Genomic DNA, 22,030 nt, shown 5'->3' with positions numbered 1-22,030 from the left:
AATGAATATTGCATAGATTTGTGAAACCAACCTAACGTGAACCTTGTAAGAAAAACTAAGGCAACGGGTCCTAGTTGACTAAAATCGAAAATTTTTTACATTCCACAGCAAATAGTCCAAGCGCATAAACCATTCTTATTTATACATTATTCTGCATTCCATAGAACACAATACTACTAGAGTGAACTTTGTCATCAGCTAGGTTAATTGGTTAAATTAGGAATCTAAGTAATATATTCAATGATAAATCTCCAGGACAGATAGTAGATGATTATTTTTTCCATCCTCATGCATTTGAAAAAACTACTTCAACTGGTCACTTGTCAAAAGCAAATCAACAGATCAGATGGCCCTTTTTGCACAAAGCCAGGGTTCCAGGCATGAACACGCAGCATTGCTAAAAGAAGCAGGAAATGTAAGTAGTCACAAGCCGTCACCATCAAGACAACCACCAGCGAGGAACAGATAGTGAGTGTCCATTTGAGGGCATGGATAGATGCACCATAATACCTACATTAATGACTGAGCTGTAAGGCTAGTAAATGGCAGAGAGGGATTCCAACACAGATCTGACTGTAAAGCCTGAGGTCTTCCCATTATCCACACATCAGTCCTTCCCACAATCAAAGGCAGTCTTCAGGGCTTCCCTGGTGGCGCAGTGGTTGAGAGTCCGCCTGCCGATGCAGGGGACACGGGTTCGTGCCCTGGTCCGGGAGGATCCCACGTGCCACGGAGCGGCTGGGCCCGTGAGCCATGACCGCTGGGCCTGCGCATCCGGAGCCTGTGCTCCACAACGGGAGAGGCCACAACAGTGAGAGGCCCGCGTACCACAAAAAAAAAAAAAAAAAAAAAAAAACTACGCTGTTCATATGTGCACAGTGTAGACGGGACTGCTTTCCACTACATGAGTCTTTTGAGTCTGTGTTGCATAACACTAGGCTCAACAATACTGCAGACTGTTGACAAATGACTGCATGCAATCCCCAGAACTTGGCAATTAAAATAAAATAGTCCATAGGCAGCGTGATTAGCCCTCTGCAGAAGACATGTTCCAATCAACACAACCACGGTGTGGTCAGAGGACGACATGGCTGGAATGACAACCAGAGGTGGTTCCAGGATCTGCTCCACAGGAGCCTGTCTGAAGAAAGGACAGCAGTGGTCTGCTTAGAGTCCTTGAAAAAGAAGACAGTTTGGAAGAATTTGTGAACACATCTCCAGGGGCAAAGGTGCCCTCATCTGGCCTCTGTGATTATCTGCGGTTGACTTCTTTACCTCAAGTGAAGACAGATGCAACAGCTAGGAGTTATATGACACTAGAGACATTGTCACCGGCCCACCAACTCTCACTACTCGGGTCCTAAGCCCCCCAAAACTCTTCTGGTCATCATCTAACTGCTCAGGGGGCCTTTCCTCCAGGAAGATGCAAATCTGCTGACCAACTAAAATGAACGCAGTGTTCCACACGACAATTATATTAATCAGTAGAAATGGCCCGCTGCATGGCAGGCACAATGTTGGTATGTTTATATGCATTATATTGTTTAAGCCACATATCGAGGCAATGTACCAACATTAAAGACAATAATAATAAATTAAGTTTCTGACACTTAAAAGACATTCCCGGAATCATCAAGCTAGAGATGGCAGGGCTAAGTGTTGAATTCAGGTAGCGTTCTATAGCTTTACAAGAAATGTCCAAGGTCTAAGGATAATCTGGAAGAGAAAGGTAGACTTGTTGGTAGACTTCCTAAAAGTATATTTTGGATTTATAAGCATTGCTCTAAGGACAAAGTGCAGAAATTTTAGCAGATTTCCAAAAGGATTCTTATCCCAGAAAACTTTAAGAATCACCAGCTGCTTTGAAGAGGACATTATTTAAGAGATATGGGAACATATGTATATGTATAACTGATTCACTTTGTTATAAAGCAGAAGCTAACACACCATTGTAAAGCAATTATACTCCAATAAAGATGTAAAAAAAAAAAGATAAAGGATATTAAAAAAAATAGTCACAGATTTAAGCTTCAGTCATGGAGAAATAGTTTAAATATATTTTAATTGCCAACAAAGTAATTTCAGGGCAGTTACATGATAGTGAGTCTGGCCTTCTGCTCAAATCTCATTATATAACCCCTTTCTGGGCTCTCTATTCTTATAGCATGATGAGACTAAGGCTGGGCAGTAAATAAACGCGCACCGGCTAGAGTGCACGCGTTCTCTACCTGGCAGTCTCCGGCTCCCTACACAGCTCAGGGAACACCAGACAACACCCAGCACTGGCCTGGCCCATCTTGGGTTCATGGCAATCAGCCATGTGCAGGCTGAAGATGGTTGACATCTTCAAGTCTGAAAACTTGTTTCTTTTTTCATTAGACCTGACAAATAGTATGATTTTTTTAAGGGGAGGATGTGACAGATATTTTGGGGTCACTTTTGTGGGAAATAATCATTCTTTACGTCATCCAGCAGAGAAAAAACAGGCAATGAAAGAAAAGCACTCTATTTTTCTCAGTTCTTTCCCTTGCCTAACATTTTAAATGCTTATTTAAAATTCAGAAATCTAACCTAATTTTAGCAATGTATAACTATAATATAAACTGTAAAGTCATCAGCACCCATAAATAAATATGGCAGTTGGCAGTAAAACTGATGTTTAATTATAAATCTTTCAAGGATATTACCAAAAAAATACCACTCCAAAATGCTTTGGTCTATTCTATCTCAATAAAACTGGGAAGAAAAAAGAAGCTTTGGAAAGAAAAGTTCTATTCTGGTTGTGATTATTTCACAGTTAATTAAAAAAGGATTTGTGCCTTATTTTTTTTTGGGTCACTTTTTCAAGGTCCAAAATTTTTAGCTTCCATGTCTAAGACTGTAGTACAGAATATAATTCTAAATTGGAAGTATATTATGGAAGCATTCATGTTGTAAATATTTGCTAAAAATATAATGATTATTGCAGTTAGTTATCTTAAATATTCTGTTCTTGAGCTCTTACTGATAAAACACAATTGTCCTCACTGGTTATAAAAAGGAGCTCAGAAAAATGAGATTTAAAAGCTGACTTTGTTTAAAAGTCTTGACATAATTCTTTTTAGAAAGATTTAGTGGGGTCTTTAAAATATCAATGTTTTGATCCCAAAACTGACTTACGTGCAGCAGAGATGGCGCTAACGCAAATTTTATTGGCATAATGTTTGCTAAGCAGCTGCTCCAAAAATTACATCCTATCATGATTTAAAAGGCTTTTTTTTTTTTTTCTTTTTCAGTACGCGGGCCTCTCACTGTTGTGGCCTCTCCCGTTGCGGAGCACAGGCTCCGGACGCACAGGCTCAGCGGCCATGGCTCACGGGCCAAGCCGCTCCGCGGCATGTGGGATCTTCCCGGACCGGGGCACGAACCCGCGTCCCCTGCATCGGCAGGTGGACTCTCAACCACTGCGCCACCAGGGAAGCCATAAAAGGCATTTTTGATATTGATTTTACTAATAAATATGGATCAACATCAGTTAATCAGACAAGCCCATTATTACAAAGCAAGTCACTTTAAAAAGGTTTTTTCTCAGACCAAAAGTTATTTGTCTTACAATTGACACAGGATAAGTCTTTTACCAAATGCTTTACACAGGAGCAAGAGTGGAAGTTTTCACATTGGTCCATTATGTTTTAAAATATTTTATTCTTCAATAAGTTTAATGGTTTGAATTTTAACAAGCAATGACATATAGCTGCTCAATAAATAAATATATTGGGCCTGAATTTCCTTAAAAAAATGACTATGGGTGTTAACTGGACTTATTGCAGTGATCATTTCACAATATATACATATACTGAATCGTTATATTAGTTACACCTGAAACTAATATAATGTTATATGTCAGTTATATCTCAAAAAAACCTTTTTTTATAGCAATTTGGCATTGCCCCAACACCCAAGCTCATGATCAGGAGGTTCGTCTCAATAAAGAGGAAATAAAAAAGAAAAAATTATGAAAGATAGATTCAAGTGTTTCTGAGATATGGGTGTGGTTGTTCAACTTACCTATTATAAAAGAAAATGAACATAAAACTTTAAAGTTCACTTTAAAATCTTTCTGAACAGAAAACAAAAAAGCCAGACCTTCCCAAACTGTCCTCCCAACAAATGACAGGGAGAAAATCTCCTCTGTCATTCAACAGCCTCCACCAATGACTCCACTTTTTCTCGGGAACTAGGTTTCTGCGTGTGTATGTTTCCCAAACTGATTCCCAGATGCAGCCACGCCAATCTGCTTGCAGGCCCTGAAACTCGCCTTGTTAGAGCGCATCTCACACCCCATTCCTCATCCCTCTCCCATGCCCAAAATATACTCCTCACCCAACCAAGTCTATAACATCCTTTCAGAATCTCTCATAAAATGTACACGTCCCCATGTACCCTATCCCATCCCAGCTACAGCTCTATTTTCGACATTCTTGAAAGAAACGTGCAAGTTGTACTGTTTCTGTTTTCCCTCCCTGTGGGATAAGAAGCATACTCATTTCTGTCTCCTTTATATCTCTTAATAATCTCCAATTCCGGGTACAGACCACACAGTGGGTATTCAGTAAATGTGTACCTACAGCAAAATAATAATGCTGTTCTTCTTTTACACCTGACTTGATTGAAGCCAAAAGTGCACTTAAACCTCTGCCTAAACACACACACAAATAGATGTGTGAGCAATGCAATGATTCGATGTAAAGTTCCATGAGCTCTGTTGGTATGGCCTTCCTGGTACGTGACAACCCCACCTGCAAGCTGCACTTACGAGGAGCCCAGCTCCTGATCAACAGCAACACAAGGACATATGGCTCAACAGTTCAGCGTCAGGCTTGCCCTGCTTCTGGATCTGACACGTGCAGAAAATAAGGTACATTGGGTTTGGAGAGGCATACGACTTTCTTGTAGCTGATTACAAACTGTGAGAGCCAGAAAGGATTTTTAAGGTTCTCTCTCACCTCAAGTGACAGCTGAGGACTGGCCCCGGGAAGTTAGGTAACATGGTAAATAAAGGTCATGGTTACTGGCATAGCTGGGTACAGGACCCGGATCCCCTTATCTTCCAGTCTAGCCATCCTTCCAAGCATCATGCTCCTCTTTCTAGTGATGTCTGTCTTCGGCTGCTATTAAAATAAGCTTTCCTTTTCAAAACATTCATTAGAGTGATGGAGGAAGGTAACAGCAATTGTTTCTTAGAGCTACACAAGGAAACTAGCCCACTCAGAGACAAACACACGCACACATCCCTAAACACACCTGCAACTTCAGTAACATTGTTTCTTGGCTGCTAAGAAGGCAACCCATCTCCAAAACTATGCAGCTGAGTGAAGTGAGGCTCCTCCGGACTCTGGACAAGCCTCAAGCTACTTTTGACCCATTTCCCCAAATGCTTAAGTAAGATATTCATTTTTTTTAACTCTAAAATAAAAAGTTTGTCCTTTTTCGTTATCTGTAAAGTCAGTGAGAAATGTCATTCCTGATAATACTGGATAAAGAATTTCTTAGTGGGGTTGACTGGAGGGCAGAGTTAGAGATGGGGGAATCAATAAGAAACCAGTTTGGACTTCCCTGATGGCGCAGTGCTTAAGAATCCACCTTCCAATACAGGGGACACGGGTTTGATCCCCCGTCTGTGCGCCACGCTACTGAGCCCACATGCCACAATGACTGAAGCCCATGCGCCTAGAGCCCGTGCTCTGCAACAAGAGAAGCCACCGCAATGAGAAGCCCACGCACTGCAACAAAGAGTAGCCCCCCCACCCGCTCGCCACAACTAGAGAAAGCCCGTGTGCAGCAGTGAAGACCCAACACAGCCAAAAATATAAATAAATAAATAAATAAATATAAATGGAATAAAACTAATTAAGAAAAAAGGTACATCTTTAAAAACAAAAAAGAAAGAAACCAGTTTGTCATGGTAGACCTTCAGCAGGCCCTCCTTCAGGACTTACATTTTCTTAATACCACCTTTCCGTGTTGTCTACTTATTAACCCCTTCCCACTCACATACATACCAGACACACACACCCTTTTCTGAAAAGCTGGAGGCAGGGTCACCTGCTCTTCTGGGGCTCAGCCCCACGATTGTCTCTTCCATGAGCCCCTCCCATGTCCTCCTGCATGGAATTCCTGCAGCAATTATGTAATCTGAACGACATACTTCACAGCTTAATTATGTACTCCCATACTCATCTAGGTTTGCTATGCATGTGAGAAATTTCTTCCCAACAACACAAGTTTCTTGTAATCAAGAAACAGATCTCATACTTGTGGGGTTTTCTTTTCTAATAACCTCCTTGGTTAAGAACACAAGGATTAACAAATGAAGAAGAAAAAAAAACCCTGAAAAGTGATTCATGTACTATTTCTCCATTTATCATTTCATCTGGACAAGGTAATCAACGTAGGGTATATCAACAATAGCTGTTGGTGGTTTAATTTTGTCTTATAGTCAAGATGTCCCTAATTAGGTTTTCTCCTGGAGTCTTTTGAGAGGCAGACTGGCCTTTGGTTCTGTTTCAAATCATTCGAGGAGGAAAAGGTCCTAGAAATAGGGAGCAGAAATTCCAAGCAATTTTCAATTCGCCTTTGAAGTCGAATGAAACCTTAATAACTTGGGACCCCATTCATATTTCATAGTGATGCTTATTTGATCTTTCTTAATGTGAATTTTTTTGTGGCCAGGAACAACTTGCTATGATTACTATGCTAAACTCAGCGCCCTGCATCGTAACGATCACTTAAACGTTTATTAAGAACCTTCCTTTTTCTTCCTATTGCAGCCTATACTCCACACTCATTAAAAATCTGTCCCTAGGGCCTTTATACCTTGACAACCATGCCAATGGTTGTGCACAAAATTTAAGAGGTGGGAGATGGCCCATCCATCACACTCTTTGAAAATTCAGGTTCAATCTGACAGACAGACCTGCCTTGTTATATAGTCAAGCCTCCTCTTTTCCCCGTAATTTTTTACAAAGATTGTCAACGTAGATTAGATTTTCTGAATTCTTAAAGTATCCAAATCGTGAGGCCAAACAGACTTAGAAAGGTAGGACTCATACACAGGACACTTTGAATTGAGAACCTGACTTCTCACAAAGAAACTGGAGGCAAGCAGTTGTTTCAGAAATAAAAGGAAAACGTTCTATACACACTCTGACTTTAGAATCACATTTTCTTAAATGTGATATTACAATAACCCTTATCTTCTCCCACCTCCCCAATATCTGCAGTCTGTGATATTTTGTTTCTTTGTTTCATCCGTTCAAATAAATTTCTCATTAAAAAAAGAAAAAAATTTAAGAACTATTTTTAAGTTTTTCATTAGCTTTTTCCTATCTCCCTTAAAAATGTCCTGGCTAACATTTATGGAATGTATGCCAGGTGCCAGCCCCCGAGCTAAGGGTTGAACTGGATTGGCTCATTCAATCTTCAGGGAAATTTAGGAAGTGGGCCTGGTTACGAGAGCAAAGAGCAGAGCCTCCCAGATCACAGAGCCTGCACCCAGGAGCCCAGGGCCCTCTGCCTCACCACCACGTCACACCTGTATCCCACATCTGCCTTTAGAAATGAGCACAGGCAGGCTTCCTGAAACGCTGTAGGCATGTCACCTCCACAGGCAACGTGTATCTCAACATTACCCAACAGAGATGTCTCCTCCAACAGCACTTCTGCCTCCCGAGGAAGTTTTGACACTTAAAAGAAACAGTCATCTTTTTCAGGCCTCTTGTAGCCTCACCTGCATAATGAAAAGTTGCTGCCCTGATTGCTTTTTTTCAGGGAAGCCAAGAGAAGCTGGAGGTGGGCAGCAGACACTGAAACTGGGGGCTGAACTATTCAGTCACAATCTGAATCTGGTACCGGGCTTGACTGGTCCTCCCTGACTCTTTCAGGGACAGGACTTCTCAATCTTGCTAGAATGTTCTGCTGTCTACTGAATACAGTGAGGCCAATTCTAGTTCATCTGACAAGCACCTCTGTGCTTTCATGGGTCCCTCCTGTGAAGTGACTAGCAATATTATTTTACATTTTTACCAAAAGTTTTCAGAGTTGCTGAAGTGAGAAAGATGGATCACATTTTTTTCCCCCTCAGCTAGTCTCGATTCTCATTCAAAAGGTACAGGGCTTTCCTGGTGGCACAGTGGTTGAGAGCCCGCCTGCCAATGCAGGGGACACAGGTTCGAGCCCTGGTCCGGGAAGATCCCACATGCCGCGGAGCGGCTGGGCCCGTGCGCCACAACTACTGAGCCTGCGCTCTGGAGCCTGCAAGCCGCAACTACTGAGCCCACGTGCTACAACTACTAAAGCCCGCACGCCTAGATCCCGTGCTCCGCAACGAGAAGCCACCGCAATGAGAAGCCCGCGCACAGTAACGAAGAGTAGCCCCCACTCACCGCAACTAGAGAAAGCCCGTGCACAGCAATGAAGACCCAGTGCAGCCAAAATAAATAAAATAAATAAATTTATTTTTTAAAAAAAGCAAGGTACAAACAGGAGTCCTGGAAGCCTGACCAAGAGCCCAAGTTAAAGAGAATAGAAGAGAGAAAGTGTCTGTGTGTACATGTATGTGCACATGTATGTATGTGTACATGCATGTGTCTGTGGACGTATTGTAAGGAAACTTCTGTTTCCATCCCAATTCCAGACACATCCAGGCTTAAGAAGTTACAAAACATAGGGAAAAACAAAGCAGAGTTTTGCTGGAGAAGTAATATAAATGGGAACATTTTTTAAGTCATTTTTCATATAATTTAAAAGGTGCTATGTTCAAATACAAAAAAAACCTGAGATGTCTAATAGAACACACAATAAAAAGTGACTCTTTTTACAACACCAGATGCGTAGAGCCCTTCCCAGAAACAATCACTGTCTCTAGCATACCCTTCTACAAGTTTTCTGTTTATTTGCAGGTTTACCTGTGTCATCATTTTACACAAATTTGTCTAAGCTGACAAATTATACCACACCTGACAATCAGGGCAGACCCAGGAAGAGCTGGGGAAGCCATGGCATCCCGTGCCCAGGGCTCCATTGGGATGTGGACAGAGGCAATGAGAGCAGCGGAAGCACTGACCTAAGGATCTAACCTACAGCAAATGCGGGGAGCGGATACGGCTGAGAACTCCCCATCCAGTCAGAACTGGTTCAGGAAATGACCAAGTACAGTCCAAGCCAGCCGGACGAACGGCCCACGACCTCAGGACAAGAAGGGAAGGGATGGCAGGGCCTGACGTAGCTACCAGGATCGGCACTGCTCGGGTCCCCATGCCACCTGCCTGGGAATCATCTTGGGTCCCCATGCCACCTGCCTGGGAATCAACTTCCATGAAGTAAGAATGAGATGATGACTAACCACTACTTTATAGTATAATCCTCTTCTGTATGCTTGATACAAAATACATATTAAGAAAGTTTAGAGAACTTCCCGCCAAGAACGTGGGCTCCAGGAGAGCCGGAGAGCTTCTGGCTTCTTCAGTACAACCTCTGGGGCCTAGATCCAGGGCTGGCTTTTGTGGACACCAGAGCCCTGGGTTCACAGAGGGAGCACCCCTGATTTAATGCTCTGCTGCCATTGGCTTGAAATTCCCAATAAATTCTGAACGAGGGATCCTACATTTTCATTTTGCACTGGGCACCACAAATGATACAGCCAGTCCTGCCTGGAACACTGCTTGTCATAGGGCAGGTGTCCAATTTATTTGTCAAATGTACACATGAGTGAATTAATGGAAGTTGCCTGAAAACATGGGTCTACAGAACAAACTCAGCCTCCAGGCCAATTCTGGCCCTCCACCTGTTTTGGTAAATAAAGTTTTATTAAAACACAGTCACAGCCATTTGCATCTTGTCCACGGCTGCTTTCACTCTACAGCAGAGGGGTTGAGTAATAGTGACAGAGACTGTAAGGCCCAGAAAGCCTAAAATATTTACAGTCCGGCCCTTCACAGAAAAATGTTTCGGACACCTGCCTTAGAACACTGTCTCAAATTTCTCTTCCCAAATAATTAGAACTGCAGAAAAGGCAGGTAGACTTGTGAGACCTGGAGGGCCAGCCTTAAGCAACTAGCCATAAACGAACTATATCTTAGGTGTTTATCTTTAAAGTTTCTGGGAGGTTTGCCTCTTGGACCCAAATACATTGATGTTTTAATTCAAAAAAAAATTTTTTTTTTTTAGTCTATAATGAGCTGGATGAGTCGTTTTTACCCCTGAAGGTCCCCCCTCGACAAGGGCGAGTATACAAAGGGCAGAAGCACCACAGTTTGTACTGTGGCCTTAGTTCCTCCTCTTAATAGACCCAGTGTAGAAGGAAGGCTCCTGTAGCATTTAAGTGGCCACTGAACCTTGCCACACACCCATCGTTTCTTACCGGCCCAGAAGCCCTGCTACAGAAGGTCCAACAAGGACATTAAAACTGGAATCCTGCACGCCTATGTTCTTGACTGAGTGTAATATAGGTCTACGCCCCATCGCACTGCGGGACTAACAAGTGGTTATATTATTTTTCCCCAGGCAGTTTTCAGAAACTATTTAGAGAGCTATTTCAGAACCCAGCTCTACCTGTTGGGAAGTGTTCAGACTTGGGACTTCGTGGGAGATTTTTTGAAGGCCAGCTTCCTCATAATGGTCAGTGGCATTTCATTTCTAAATGAAACAGTGTGCAGTACCCCCTTTCCACTGTAAAAATTCTTAATTTATCCCATGTTAGCAGCCATGCAAGAAGTACATTTTCTCTTGCTAGTCAGAGTGCTGGAGAGACAGTTTAGTACACCCCTGAGAGGATTTCAGGGGTGTTTGCCTCTGATCTCTGCATACATTCTTTTACATCACAGGATCTGGAAAGGGAGCTTCTCCTGGGTAAAGAGCTAGAAAACAATGAATTCCATCAGAGAAAAACAAGATACGTGAGAAAGGGAGGCTGTAAGAGAGGCAAGGGGACTTTCCCTGGTGGCGTAGTGGATAAGACTCCACGCTCCCGGTGCAGAGGGCCCAGGTTCAATCCCTGGCCAGGGAACTAGATCCCACATGCATGCCACAACTAAGAGTTCGCATACCACAACCAAGGAACCCACGTGCTGCAACTAAGGAGCCCGTGAGCTGCAACTAAGGAGCCCGTGAGCTGCAACTAAGGGCCCACGTGCCGCAACTAAGACCCGGTGCAAACAAATAAATAAATAAATAAATAAATAATTTAAATAAAATGGTGTAGCTGCTGTGGAAAACATTAAAAAAAAAGAGAGAGAGAGAGGCAAGGACAGGCCCCAGGAAAGAAGGAACACCAGTGAAATCTCAGCTCACTCGGAGAATCTCTGTACAGTAACAAGAAAATAAAATTGAAAGAATGATTCATAGAGATGTCAAGGAATGCTAATCTTTGGGGACTCATACAGGAACTTTCTTTATTTGTGTTAGGGGAAGGGGTGACTTTATCCATTATGTCTTCATCCGTAATAAAATAATTCATGGGACCCAAAAGGACAGACATTGGAAACAGTGGGGCAAATACACAATCTGCTGACCATTTCCTGCCAGCTGTTGTCAATAAAATACCACACAAAAATTGTAAGCTGCTGACAGTATTTGTCACAGAAACCAGTAATGGGAACTCAGAAGTAACAACCCTGGGGAGGGGTAAACACAAGTCTCACTGGTGCTGTTGGGAGGCCTGTGGGAAAGGTCTGTTGTGGGTGAACCCTCTTGGGAGAACTGAACACTGCACAGGGTCTCTTCCCAACCCCTCAACCCCACAGTAAGTGCTGGCCAGCAGGCCAGACCACGTCTCCATGGAGGACGGCGCTCGCTACTGCTGCCATAATAGGCTTCCTCACTCAAGCTGGAATTTAAACCACCAAAATAACAATACACACGAATCACAATTTACTTAAGCGTCAGACAATAAAACTGATATACTGGGTGCTGGAGAGGGGTTCCCAGCAGGATCTCCAGGTTCAGAGTTAGATATCTCCACCCTCACCCTCTCGGCTTCTCACTGTTCCTATTTCTCTGTAATACAGTGAGATTATGATGGACATGGGAAACTTGGAATTACCCTATTTAGGAAAAGGAAGCATTCATGCTGTTTCTAACATCAATTCAGATAAAGAAATAACTTCACAGTTCAGCTTGGGAAGGTGAATTTACTGTATGGTATTGTAAATTTAAATAGAGAAACATTTCAGATACTTGTTGATTCACTTAAAAATTATAATCAACCTATTACACATTATCAGAAACAACTCTTTGATGAAAGTAACAATATTTTCCAAAGCAAAAAAAAAAAAATATTAGTGAGAAGAGTGGCACTGTTTTACTTTTTGGCAAATTCCCTTAATGTCTGGCTCAATAGAAGACAGCTGGACTCTACTACCACTTTTGCATTCACTCTGTTGCACTCTCGCAGGTCACGTTAGCCTTGAGAAAACTTCATGTACAGTCATGTAGGAATGAACGTGTAAAGGGCAAATAATATCTCTACGCTATTATTAAAATCGTTTTGGCCTTGTGGACCTCTAAAAAGTCTTGGGGGGCTTCCCTGGTGGCGCAGTGGTTGAGAGTCTGCCTGCCGATGCAGGGGACACGGGTTCGTGCCCCAGTCCGGGAGGATCCCACATGCCGCGGAGCGGCTGGGCCCGTGAGCCATGGCCGCTGAGCCTGCGCGTCCGGAGCCTGTGCTCCACAACGGGAGAGGCCACAGCAGTGAGAGGCCCGCATACCAAAAAAAAAAAAAAAAGTCTTGGGGACTCCTAAGTGTACCCAGCCCACACTTTGAGAACCACTGCCTTATGAGTTGGGAACAGTTATTATCTCCATTTTACAAATGAGCAAACTGGCATAGAGAGGTCAAGTCATGGTCCAAGGACACATTGTTGGGACAGGTCAGAGCAGATAAAATACAAAGGGCATGATACCCTCATTTGGTTGTTTGTTGCAAGAACTGACTGAGATCATGAAGGTAAAGCGTTGAGCATCCTCCTATCACAGGCACTCAATAACATCAATATTTCCCATTGGGCTAGATCTAGGAGAAAAGCCAGGGAAACTGCACATTTCTGATCAGCTCATCACTTGACACCAGGAAGAAAACATAAAATTCCACTGCAGGTGTTGTCCAGAGCATGGACCCTACACAAGCTCTCGGGTTGGAAGATTTTTGCTACTCAGAAACTCCAGGGCCTTACTCTACCTTCCATTAGGCAAAAAATGTGGCGGGCTGCACACATGTCACCTTCTCCCTTGGGAAACTTGAGCAAGCCAGGAGAGCTGCTCCATTATTTACAGCCTCCTTTTTTCATCACGCTATATTTACAAGGAACCCTCAACACACAACAATGGCGCCTCCAGTCTGTGCAGCCTAACCTCTCCTTGGAAAGCGTCTGTGGTCTTCCCATCCAGGGGCTCGGCACTCCACTTCTCTCCTTGTCCATCAACTTTCGTAACCCACATGGCCCTCCTCCTCCTGCCTGTGGAGGGTACTCAAGCCCAGAGTGCAGGTCACTTCTGTTCCTCCTCCGATTGGGAAGTGAGCTCAGCTGGGAAAGTGAAACTCGTGCAGTTCAGGCCACCGCACTTTCAAAACACTACCCTAAGCAGAAGGCAAGAACAAGAGGTGCCTGAAGCTATTGCTTCCATCCAAGTGCAGGCAACCAGGATCTCACACCTGGAGCACTGCAAACTGGTCTCCCTGTCTCCACTTCCACACCTCCTCACACACGTATCCCAGGCTGCTCTCCACCAACGGCCAAAGCGATCTTTTAAAAGTATAGAAGGGATAAAGTCAGTTCTCACGCTTAAACCGCTCCCAAGGCTCCCCCACTCAGTGGAAATAAAATCCAAACTCCTTAACTTGGTTTATTAGGACCTGCCTCGTCTGGCCCCTGCCTACCTTTCTCGCTACAAGCAAGGGTTCCTTCTCTCTGGCCTTTGCTCTCTCTGCTCCCACTACCTGCAGAGCTCCCCTAGGACTTCCAACAGCTCAGAGGTCACCTCCTCAAGGAGGCCTTCACTGCCTGCCCGCTCTGCAGCTGCCGCCTCTCCATCCCTCCATCCGGTTGTACTTGAGACTTTAGAGCACTTACTCTCGGAAGTTATCTTCATTTTACTGGTATATTACTCATCTCCCTCCTTCCACATCGTCCTCCTAGAAGGTAAGCCGCCAATAGCAAGGACTCCACCTGGTCCCCGCGACATCTCCAACCGCCTGGCACCGCGCCTGGCACAGACTAAGCGCTCAGCAAACGGTGTAATGAATGAAGCGGCAGTGCCCGAGAGTCCCAAGCTGGCGTCCCTAGCGCCCCGGGCGCATCCGCACCGTCCGGGCGCCGGGACTACAGGCGCGGGCGGGCCGGGGGGCTGGGGGACCGGCGGGGCGGGACGGGGCTGCTCGCCCACCCGGCCGCGCGCCCGGCTCGGCGCAGCAGGTGCCTCCCGGGAGCGCGCACACACACGTCCGCCCTGGTCCGCGCCGCCGCCCCGCTCTCCAGCACTAACCATGGTGGCCGGGCCGCCGCCGCCGTCCCCGCGGGCGAGAGACGAGCGCGGTGGACTCGAGGGCGAGAGGCGAGCGAAGGAGCCGGTGTGGCTGACAGGTGAGGTGCCCGCCTCAGACCATGGCTGCTTCCCACAATGCCCTGGAAGCGAAAGTTTGCAGACTCCTCCCCGCGCCTCTGCCCTCCCTCCCCTCCGGCTCCTACCAGCTCCCTCCCTGCCCCCTCCTCCCGCTCCTCCCCCTCCTCCTCCTACCTCCTCCTCCCGCCCCGCCCCACCCCGCCCCGCCGCAGCTGGCCCCGCCCCGCGCCACGTGGGCTGCACTAGGTGCGAATACACCTGGGCGCGCGCCTCCCCCTCCAGCCTCTGAGGCCCAGGCGCCGGGAACCAGAGCCCGCGGGATCCGCACTGAGCAGCCCCGCGCGGTGAGCGCCGAGGGGGCTGCTTTCCTGACTCTGCGAGCGAGTGTGTCATTCATTCATCCCACAAACGTTGATCAGACCTGGCTAAGAGATCTCCCGAGACACTTGCGGGAAGTGTCACTGGTTGTCTTGTCCTAAACCGTGTAAGGCGGGGAGCGTTTGGCAAATCTGGAACTCTGCTGGCCAGAAGCGATTTCTTGCCTCGGATTTCTTTCTTTTCATATATATATATACATATACACACATATTCATGCATTTTTTATATATATATATATATATATCTGCAATCCAAGGGCATAGGTCATTTTAAACTGGCCCGGTTTTAAGAGGTCTCTCCTAAGACTGGCGTGGAGCCTCTAATCTCTCTCCTTCTCCCCTTGGTTTTTCTTAAGTCTGGAGTTTCCACCTGGGCCGTTAGGAGTCTCCAAACCCCCAAGTTGTAAGCAGAGTTATGAGTGTATTTTTATGTTCGTTTGGGAGAGTCGTTTTTATCAAATACCTAAAGAGATCTGTGACCCTAAAAAGGTTAAAAACCTTTGCCTGAGTGGTTTCTGGAAGCCAAAATTGGTGAAAATCCTCAGATCTGCCTTCTGCGGTGTGGTCCAGCCCAGGTGACCTGGAAATAAGGGACGCTCCATCCATCTGTGCGTTGATGCCACGTTAATCAGTGCTTTCTCTGTGCAGAGTCCTACAGAAGGAGGGTGGGAGATCCAGCTGGGAACAAACAAGCGCTTTCTTCTGAAGCTTATAATCTCTTGTGGCTCAACAAATAATAAACAAATAAATAGATCATTAGAAAGTAATGAGTGCTAAGTAGATGAGAAGATTTCCAAGAAGATGAGTACAGGTTTCTGGGACAGGCACAAGGGAAGCTACATTTATTTAGCTGGGGTGTCAGGGAGAGCCTCCCTCTGAGAAGGTGACATGAGATGTGGAGGTGAGATACCAGTGCACTGAAGGAAAAAAAAAAAAAAAAAAGAGTTGTCCTTCTCAAAAGACCCCAAAGAGAGCCTCTGTGTCTGGAGTTAAGTGAGAGGAGGTCAGAGGGTGGGCAAGAGGGAATGGGTCTTCCCTACCTTAAGGCAACCCATGCACTAAAAGCCACCAAGACAACCCCAGTCTCCAACCTGGAAATTCTCAACTAGAAGAGGATTATTTAAGCAATAATTAAACCCCAGACAATGGGATGATCTGCCATTTACTGTAAATTTAGGAGAGCTGCTTTCTAAACTAATTCTACCCTCAGGGTACATTTTCTTCCTTTCTTGGGCATTTTGGCTTGGGTCTAAACTTTGTGCCTCCTCCTTTCTATCTGACTTCAGGGCAGGGCCCAGCCCTGTCCCACCCACCTTGCCCATTCTGTGAAGCTTCTGCTTGAAGGATTTTGTTGCTAGTGGAAAGAGATGGGAATGCTAAAGGTGAGACTTTAAGCTATAGAAATCTCAATGCTCTTGTCATGACAGTTAAGTAAAAGATAAAAGCAGAAGAAAGTTCCCTTACTGTATGGCCCAGGGTAGGAAAAGCTTGGTTCAAGAATAGGACCATCCTTTGCCTTCCCTCACGACCTTGCTGCGATGGGCAGAGGACACCCTCCTGAGCTTCTGCCCCCTAATGTTCTTCCCTCCAAATTCCCACATCACAGCCAAAATCACCCTCAGGGCAGGACACTTCACATAGGTGGTCTTATCTGGCCTTCAAGCAACCTGTAAAAGAGGGGGTGCTGTGCCCACTGTACAGATGAGAGCCTGAGTCTCAGAGGCGGTGAGACCAAGGCAACCATAGACCAGGCTAATGAGGCTGAGCTGAGCCTACAATCAAGGCACCGAGGTGACACAGGAGGAAAGGAGGCAGGGCACAACCTTTGAAAGAATGACATAGCCCGAGGACATGACATAAACTGATTGGAACCAAATGGGTCCAAGATGGGAGACAAGTCGACTTCCACTAGACCTTGAGCCTAAGTATATGCTCACTGTAACACATCAGCAAGCTAAATGACATGCCCACAGGCTCCATGACAGTTCCAAGACCGACCCTAAGGATCAAAGAGTGGGCGGTGGCCCAATTCCTGGAAATCCCCGCCCCTTCCTGAAATAGCTGGAATACTCCTCGCACTCATTAGCCTATGAAATTACCCACCCCTATAAAAACTGACAACCCCATACCCTGGTGCCTTTCTTACCTTCTGAAATGGCCCACACCCTGTCTGTGCAGTGTGTTTCTCTCTAAATAAATCCACTTCTTACCTGTCACTTTGTCTTTCACTGAATTCTTTCTGTGAGAACCCGAGCTTCATTAAGTCCTGAGACCAGGCGTGTGATCTCAGTTGGAAGACTGTGGGTTTTGGCTGGGTTCCAGTCCCAGCCACGTGGGTCTAGTCCCAGTCTGAGTTTTGGCTGGGTTTGAGTCCCGGCACATGGGTTCAAGTGCCAATCTGAGGTGCACGGTTTCAGCTGGCAACCACGAAGGGATAGTGATTACGTAAGAAAATGTTGAGAGTTTGGTCTTGGTTCTAAAGAGGCCCATGGGACGCCACGAGCCAGGCACACTGGGGAGGACGCTCTGTCGATTGTCTGCTCGTCTTTGACTGGTAGGTCAACCCCATATACTTATGCACATCCAACAGCAGATCCACGACACAACTGTCAATTCCTATACTCTTCTCCTTGACTCTGAGGTTTTTCTCCTACATTCTTGCATTCTTGTTCATTCCTGCTCTATTTCTTTCTTCTATTAACCCCAGAAGACCTGTGAGACCACCACGGTGTACTTTTTATTACTTTTACTCCCCTCCCTCTGACCCTTACAAGTGCTGACCCTTCATTCCCAACTTATAGCTAGACCAACTCCCACTCATCGTCAACACCACTGGGGACATCTTCTGTGCCATTTCTTTGCAACTTTTGGGGCCCTAACCTGGTTGGGAGACTACCTTGGAAAGGATAGCATCTAAAATCGTAAGTGCAAATCTTGACCAAATTGTGCAGTGGATTTTGACTTAAGAGTGGAATTTGGATAGCTCATGAGTTAGGCTCAGGCTTGTCTGAAATGGGCCAGGCTGCACCAATCTCAACCAATACCCCCTGGACCATATACTCCGGGACTGGGAAAGATTTGGACAACAGTAATTAAAAGGAAAAACTTAGTAGGTTATGTAATCAGGTTTGGCCACAATATGAGTCAGGAAATTTATAATGAAGTACCCTATGTTCAGATTTTCATGGCCTTGTATCTAGGCAAAGAAACCCAAAAGAAATCTAAGGCGTGTGTAGCTCAGAGGGGTAACTCTAGGAAGGACACAGGACTTTTTAACTGACCTACCCTACAGGGCCATGGATCCCGAACGAACGTGGATCCCTCCTCCCCTGAGGTACAGGCCCTTTTGGTTATGCATTTCATAGCCCAGTCTGCCCCAGACATCGGGTGCAAAATTCAGAAAGCACCTGCTGGTCCTCAGACTCCAATGAATGGTTTGTTCCAATTGGTTTATTTGGTTTTCAGTAATAGGCATGTGCCAAAAAGGCTGAACACACCCAGAGAAATATGCAAAAGGCCCAAGTGATGGCAGTAGCTTTGTCTGCTCAGAGACCACCAAAGGGGAAGCTGGCTTTTCTGGGCCAATCTGGCCCTGACAGACCCCAAGGCCCACGGGTACCCGTACAAGGCCAGTGTTACCCTGTGTGGACAAAAGGCACTGGAGGGAGGATTGGGATTGATGTGCCCTTTGCAAACAGCCAAGGCACTGGAAGAGAGAATGCCCGAGACGCCAGAGAGTGACGGGGGGGGGCCCCCCTCCTCTATTGATGGTTTTGCAATCAAAAGACTAAAGGGGCCCAAGGCCGAAAGTGGCTCTGCCTAGAGGTACCATCTACATAATTAATGTCAAGCCTCAGGTGGTCATTGATGTGGTGGGCCACTTGATAAATTTTTTTTTTTTTTTTTTTTTGGGAGGGTACACGGGCCTCTCACTGTTGTGGCCTCTCCCGTTGCGGAGCACGTGCAGGCTCAGTGGCCATGGCTCACAGGCCCAGCCGCTCCGCAGCATGTGGGATCTTCCTGGACCGGGGCACGAACCTGTGTCCCCTGAATCGGCAGGCGGACTCTCAACCACTGCGCCACCAGGGAAGCCCGATGAAAATTTTTTATAGACACTGGTGCAACCTTCTCGGTCTTAACCCAAAGGACTGGAAACCTTAGCAATCATAAGGAATACGTAATGGGGTTGTCAGGGAAGAGACAGGGACACACTTTCCTGGAACCCCTTTTGTGCAAGATCAATGTCCAACTGTTTTTACATTCCTTTCTGTTCATGCCTGACTGTCCCATCCCTTTAATGGCAAGAGATTTATGCACTAAGTTAGGGGCCACTCTGTTTCTCGAGGGGCAAGGGAACCACCCTCATCACCAAATGGTTCTAACAAAAAGCAAAAAGGAACAGATAAAATCTGAAGCTAATACAGAAGCCTTAGTAGACCCTGGAATGTGGAATATCGAGGTTCCGGGCTTGGCCAAAGATATCCAGCCAGTGATTATTAAGTAAAAGGTGTTATATAGTGTCTGAATATAAGGTACAAATTTCTTAAACCTAGGGAAGATCCTCAAAAATGTTTGTAAGTAGATTACCAAAACAGGAGGCCACTGGTCTGACTAAGTGACCATAGCTGATACTCAGAGCCTGATGGGAATTTTGGAAGAGGCCTTCTCCCCTAAGCTAAATGAGGAAAAGTAAAACTTAGGTGAAGGGGTATGTCAGTCCTTCAGTATCATTGAGGTAACCACCCAATTCTTTGAAGAAGAACACAAAACTGTCCCTGTTTGACAAATTGTAGTCTTTACAGGACCAGAGGTGTGGCTCCAAAAATAATCCAAAACCCACCAATCCTTTGACCACTCCCAAAACCTTCCCTATTTATTTTAAGAGGCTTGTAAGTATTAAACAAAGGGGAAACAAAGTCATCCTAGGAGGAATTTGCCTGTACCTTTGAGATGAAAATGTCCTATCTGGTCTTCTCCGAAAGTCTTATCTCTGCCATCTTTTTAAATGCAAATTTTAAAAAAGAGGGTAAAGTAATTTAGAGCTTGACTTGTCAAGGATAAATAGAAGTCTTAAGTGTCTTTTCTGTAAACACTAGTAAATAGGGTTTAGCCATCTAGGTAGGTGACCTTGATTTTCCATCTGCTAGAAGCCCAGTTTGAATCCAACCCCTTGTTACTGATGGTTTTATGCTGTACCTGACTCAGGGCTGAAATTCTGGAGCGGGAACTACGAGGTCTCCGGGTTGGTGTGTTCATATGTATCTATGTGTGTGTTGTAGGTGTATGATATTGCCAAAAATGAATTCGTAAAAGAGCTCTACTTAATTGGCTTAAAAAAAATAAGCAATTATATAAATACTCAGAAATAGAAAATAATCTGGCCAGAATGAATTTCAGGTTCATGTCATCTGGAAAATATTCAGTACTAAACTGATATCTGGTATTGAAGGTGGCTTAAGCCTGTTGGTTTGATTAATACCGGCAAGTTAGAGTCATCAGTGTTCAGTATAATATTTGTGTTGTACCTAGGTTTATTAGAGGTCAAATACGACCTTATTCTGTTACAAATTTGTCAACAAGAAAAGTATCTCAATGTGAAAAAACTTCTAAGAAAAGTAAGATATGCGTTTTTAGTAAACGAAGGTGTGAAGAATGAAAAATACTGAAAAGAGTTATGCATGATCAGGATTTTCTAAGACTGGATTGAATTTAGTTGAGTAAATGGATTTTGTTAGGAATGGGCTGGAACAAGACTGGATTTGGCTTCTCCCTCCAAAGTATTCTTGAAATTCTGCTTTTTTTTTTTTTTTGCCGTACGCGGGCCTCTCACTGTTGTGGCCTCTCCCGTTGCGGAGCACAGGCTCCGGACGCGCAGGCTCAGCGGCCATGGCTTACGGGCCCAGCCGCTCCGCGGCATGTGGGATCCTTCCGGACCAGGGCACGAATCCGTGTTCCCTGCATCGGCAGGCGGACTCTCAACCACTGCGCCACCAGGGAAGCCCGAAATTCTGCTTTTGACAACACAGATTGTGTGAGTCTCTTTGCCTTTAAGTGACTTGAATTTGCTTTTGAGATCTTTTGTAACTTTGGTTAAGGAATAAGTATTGTCTCACAGTGACCTATGATCCTATTTGACCAAGTGTTTTAAAATTTTTGACAAACTTCCCAAGTATCAAATTTTAATTGTTTCTTTTGATTTCCAGCTAACTTTGGGGTACTTTCTCTTAAAGAGAAATATTTAACTAGGATTATTTGGTATGTTACGTTAAATGCAATCAGTCAGAATTCTGGTTATTGTAACCAAGTTTCCTTATTGATTACACTATAATCAGGTGTTTAACCATGACTTTTAAGTCTTTTGTCATTTATAGGTATTCTTGTAGTCTGATGCTGTTACAAAAAGTGCCTCATCATCAAGGAGATTCATAGAAAAGCTATGGAAGCAGTTACAACAGTTCCACACCAAGATGATGGCTATGCGAGGATTACAGCCCATACTGATTTAAAACAAGGAGCTGCCCTGCCCCTGGGGCCCCTAGATCAGGCATCCAGAGATTTTTACTCCCTGACAGGCAGGGTCCACACCCCCACTCAGCCCTGAAGCAGTTACATAAGCGGGACCACGCCCTTCTGCTTCTCATAAGAATATGGGAGTAAAATCTCTGAGGGGGGAATGAAACAGGAGGGAAGGAGGCAGGGCACAACCTTTGAAAGAATGACAGCCCGAGGACATGACATAAACTGATTAGAACCAAATGGATCCAAGATGGCGGACAAGTCGACTTCCACTAGACCTTGAGCCTAAGTATACGCTCACTGTAACACATCAGCAAGCTAAATGACATGCCCACAGGCTCCATGACAGTTCCAAGACCGACCATAAGGATCAAAGAGTGGGCAGTGGCCCAATTCCTGGAAATCCCCGCCCCTTCCTGAAATAGCTGGAATACTCCTCGCACTCATTAGCCTATGAAATGACCCACCCCTATAAAAACTGACAACCCCATACCCTGGTGCCTTTCTCACCTTCTGAAATGGCCCACGCTCTGTCTGTGGAG

General features: G+C 45.2%; 1 protein-coding gene across 1 annotated transcript in view; it reads right to left on the bottom strand.

The window, feature by feature from the left end:
* AP1S3 (adaptor related protein complex 1 subunit sigma 3) overlaps positions 1-14,650 on the bottom strand; it is a 55,155-nt gene extending 40,505 nt beyond the window's left edge. Inside the window, exon 1 of the mRNA XM_060151262.1 lies at positions 14,518-14,650. Coding sequence (XP_060007245.1) covers positions 14,518-14,520 — 3 coding nt within the window. The 5' untranslated portion in view covers positions 14,521-14,650. The remainder of the gene's footprint in view (positions 1-14,517) is intronic.
* Between the last annotated feature and the right edge of the window lie 7,380 nt (positions 14,651-22,030).

This window comes from Lagenorhynchus albirostris, chromosome 6, assembly GCF_949774975.1.
Source record: "Lagenorhynchus albirostris chromosome 6, mLagAlb1.1, whole genome shotgun sequence".
Lineage (NCBI taxonomy): Eukaryota > Metazoa > Chordata > Mammalia > Artiodactyla > Delphinidae > Lagenorhynchus > Lagenorhynchus albirostris.
This window is presented reverse-complemented; position numbering and strand designations above follow the sequence as displayed.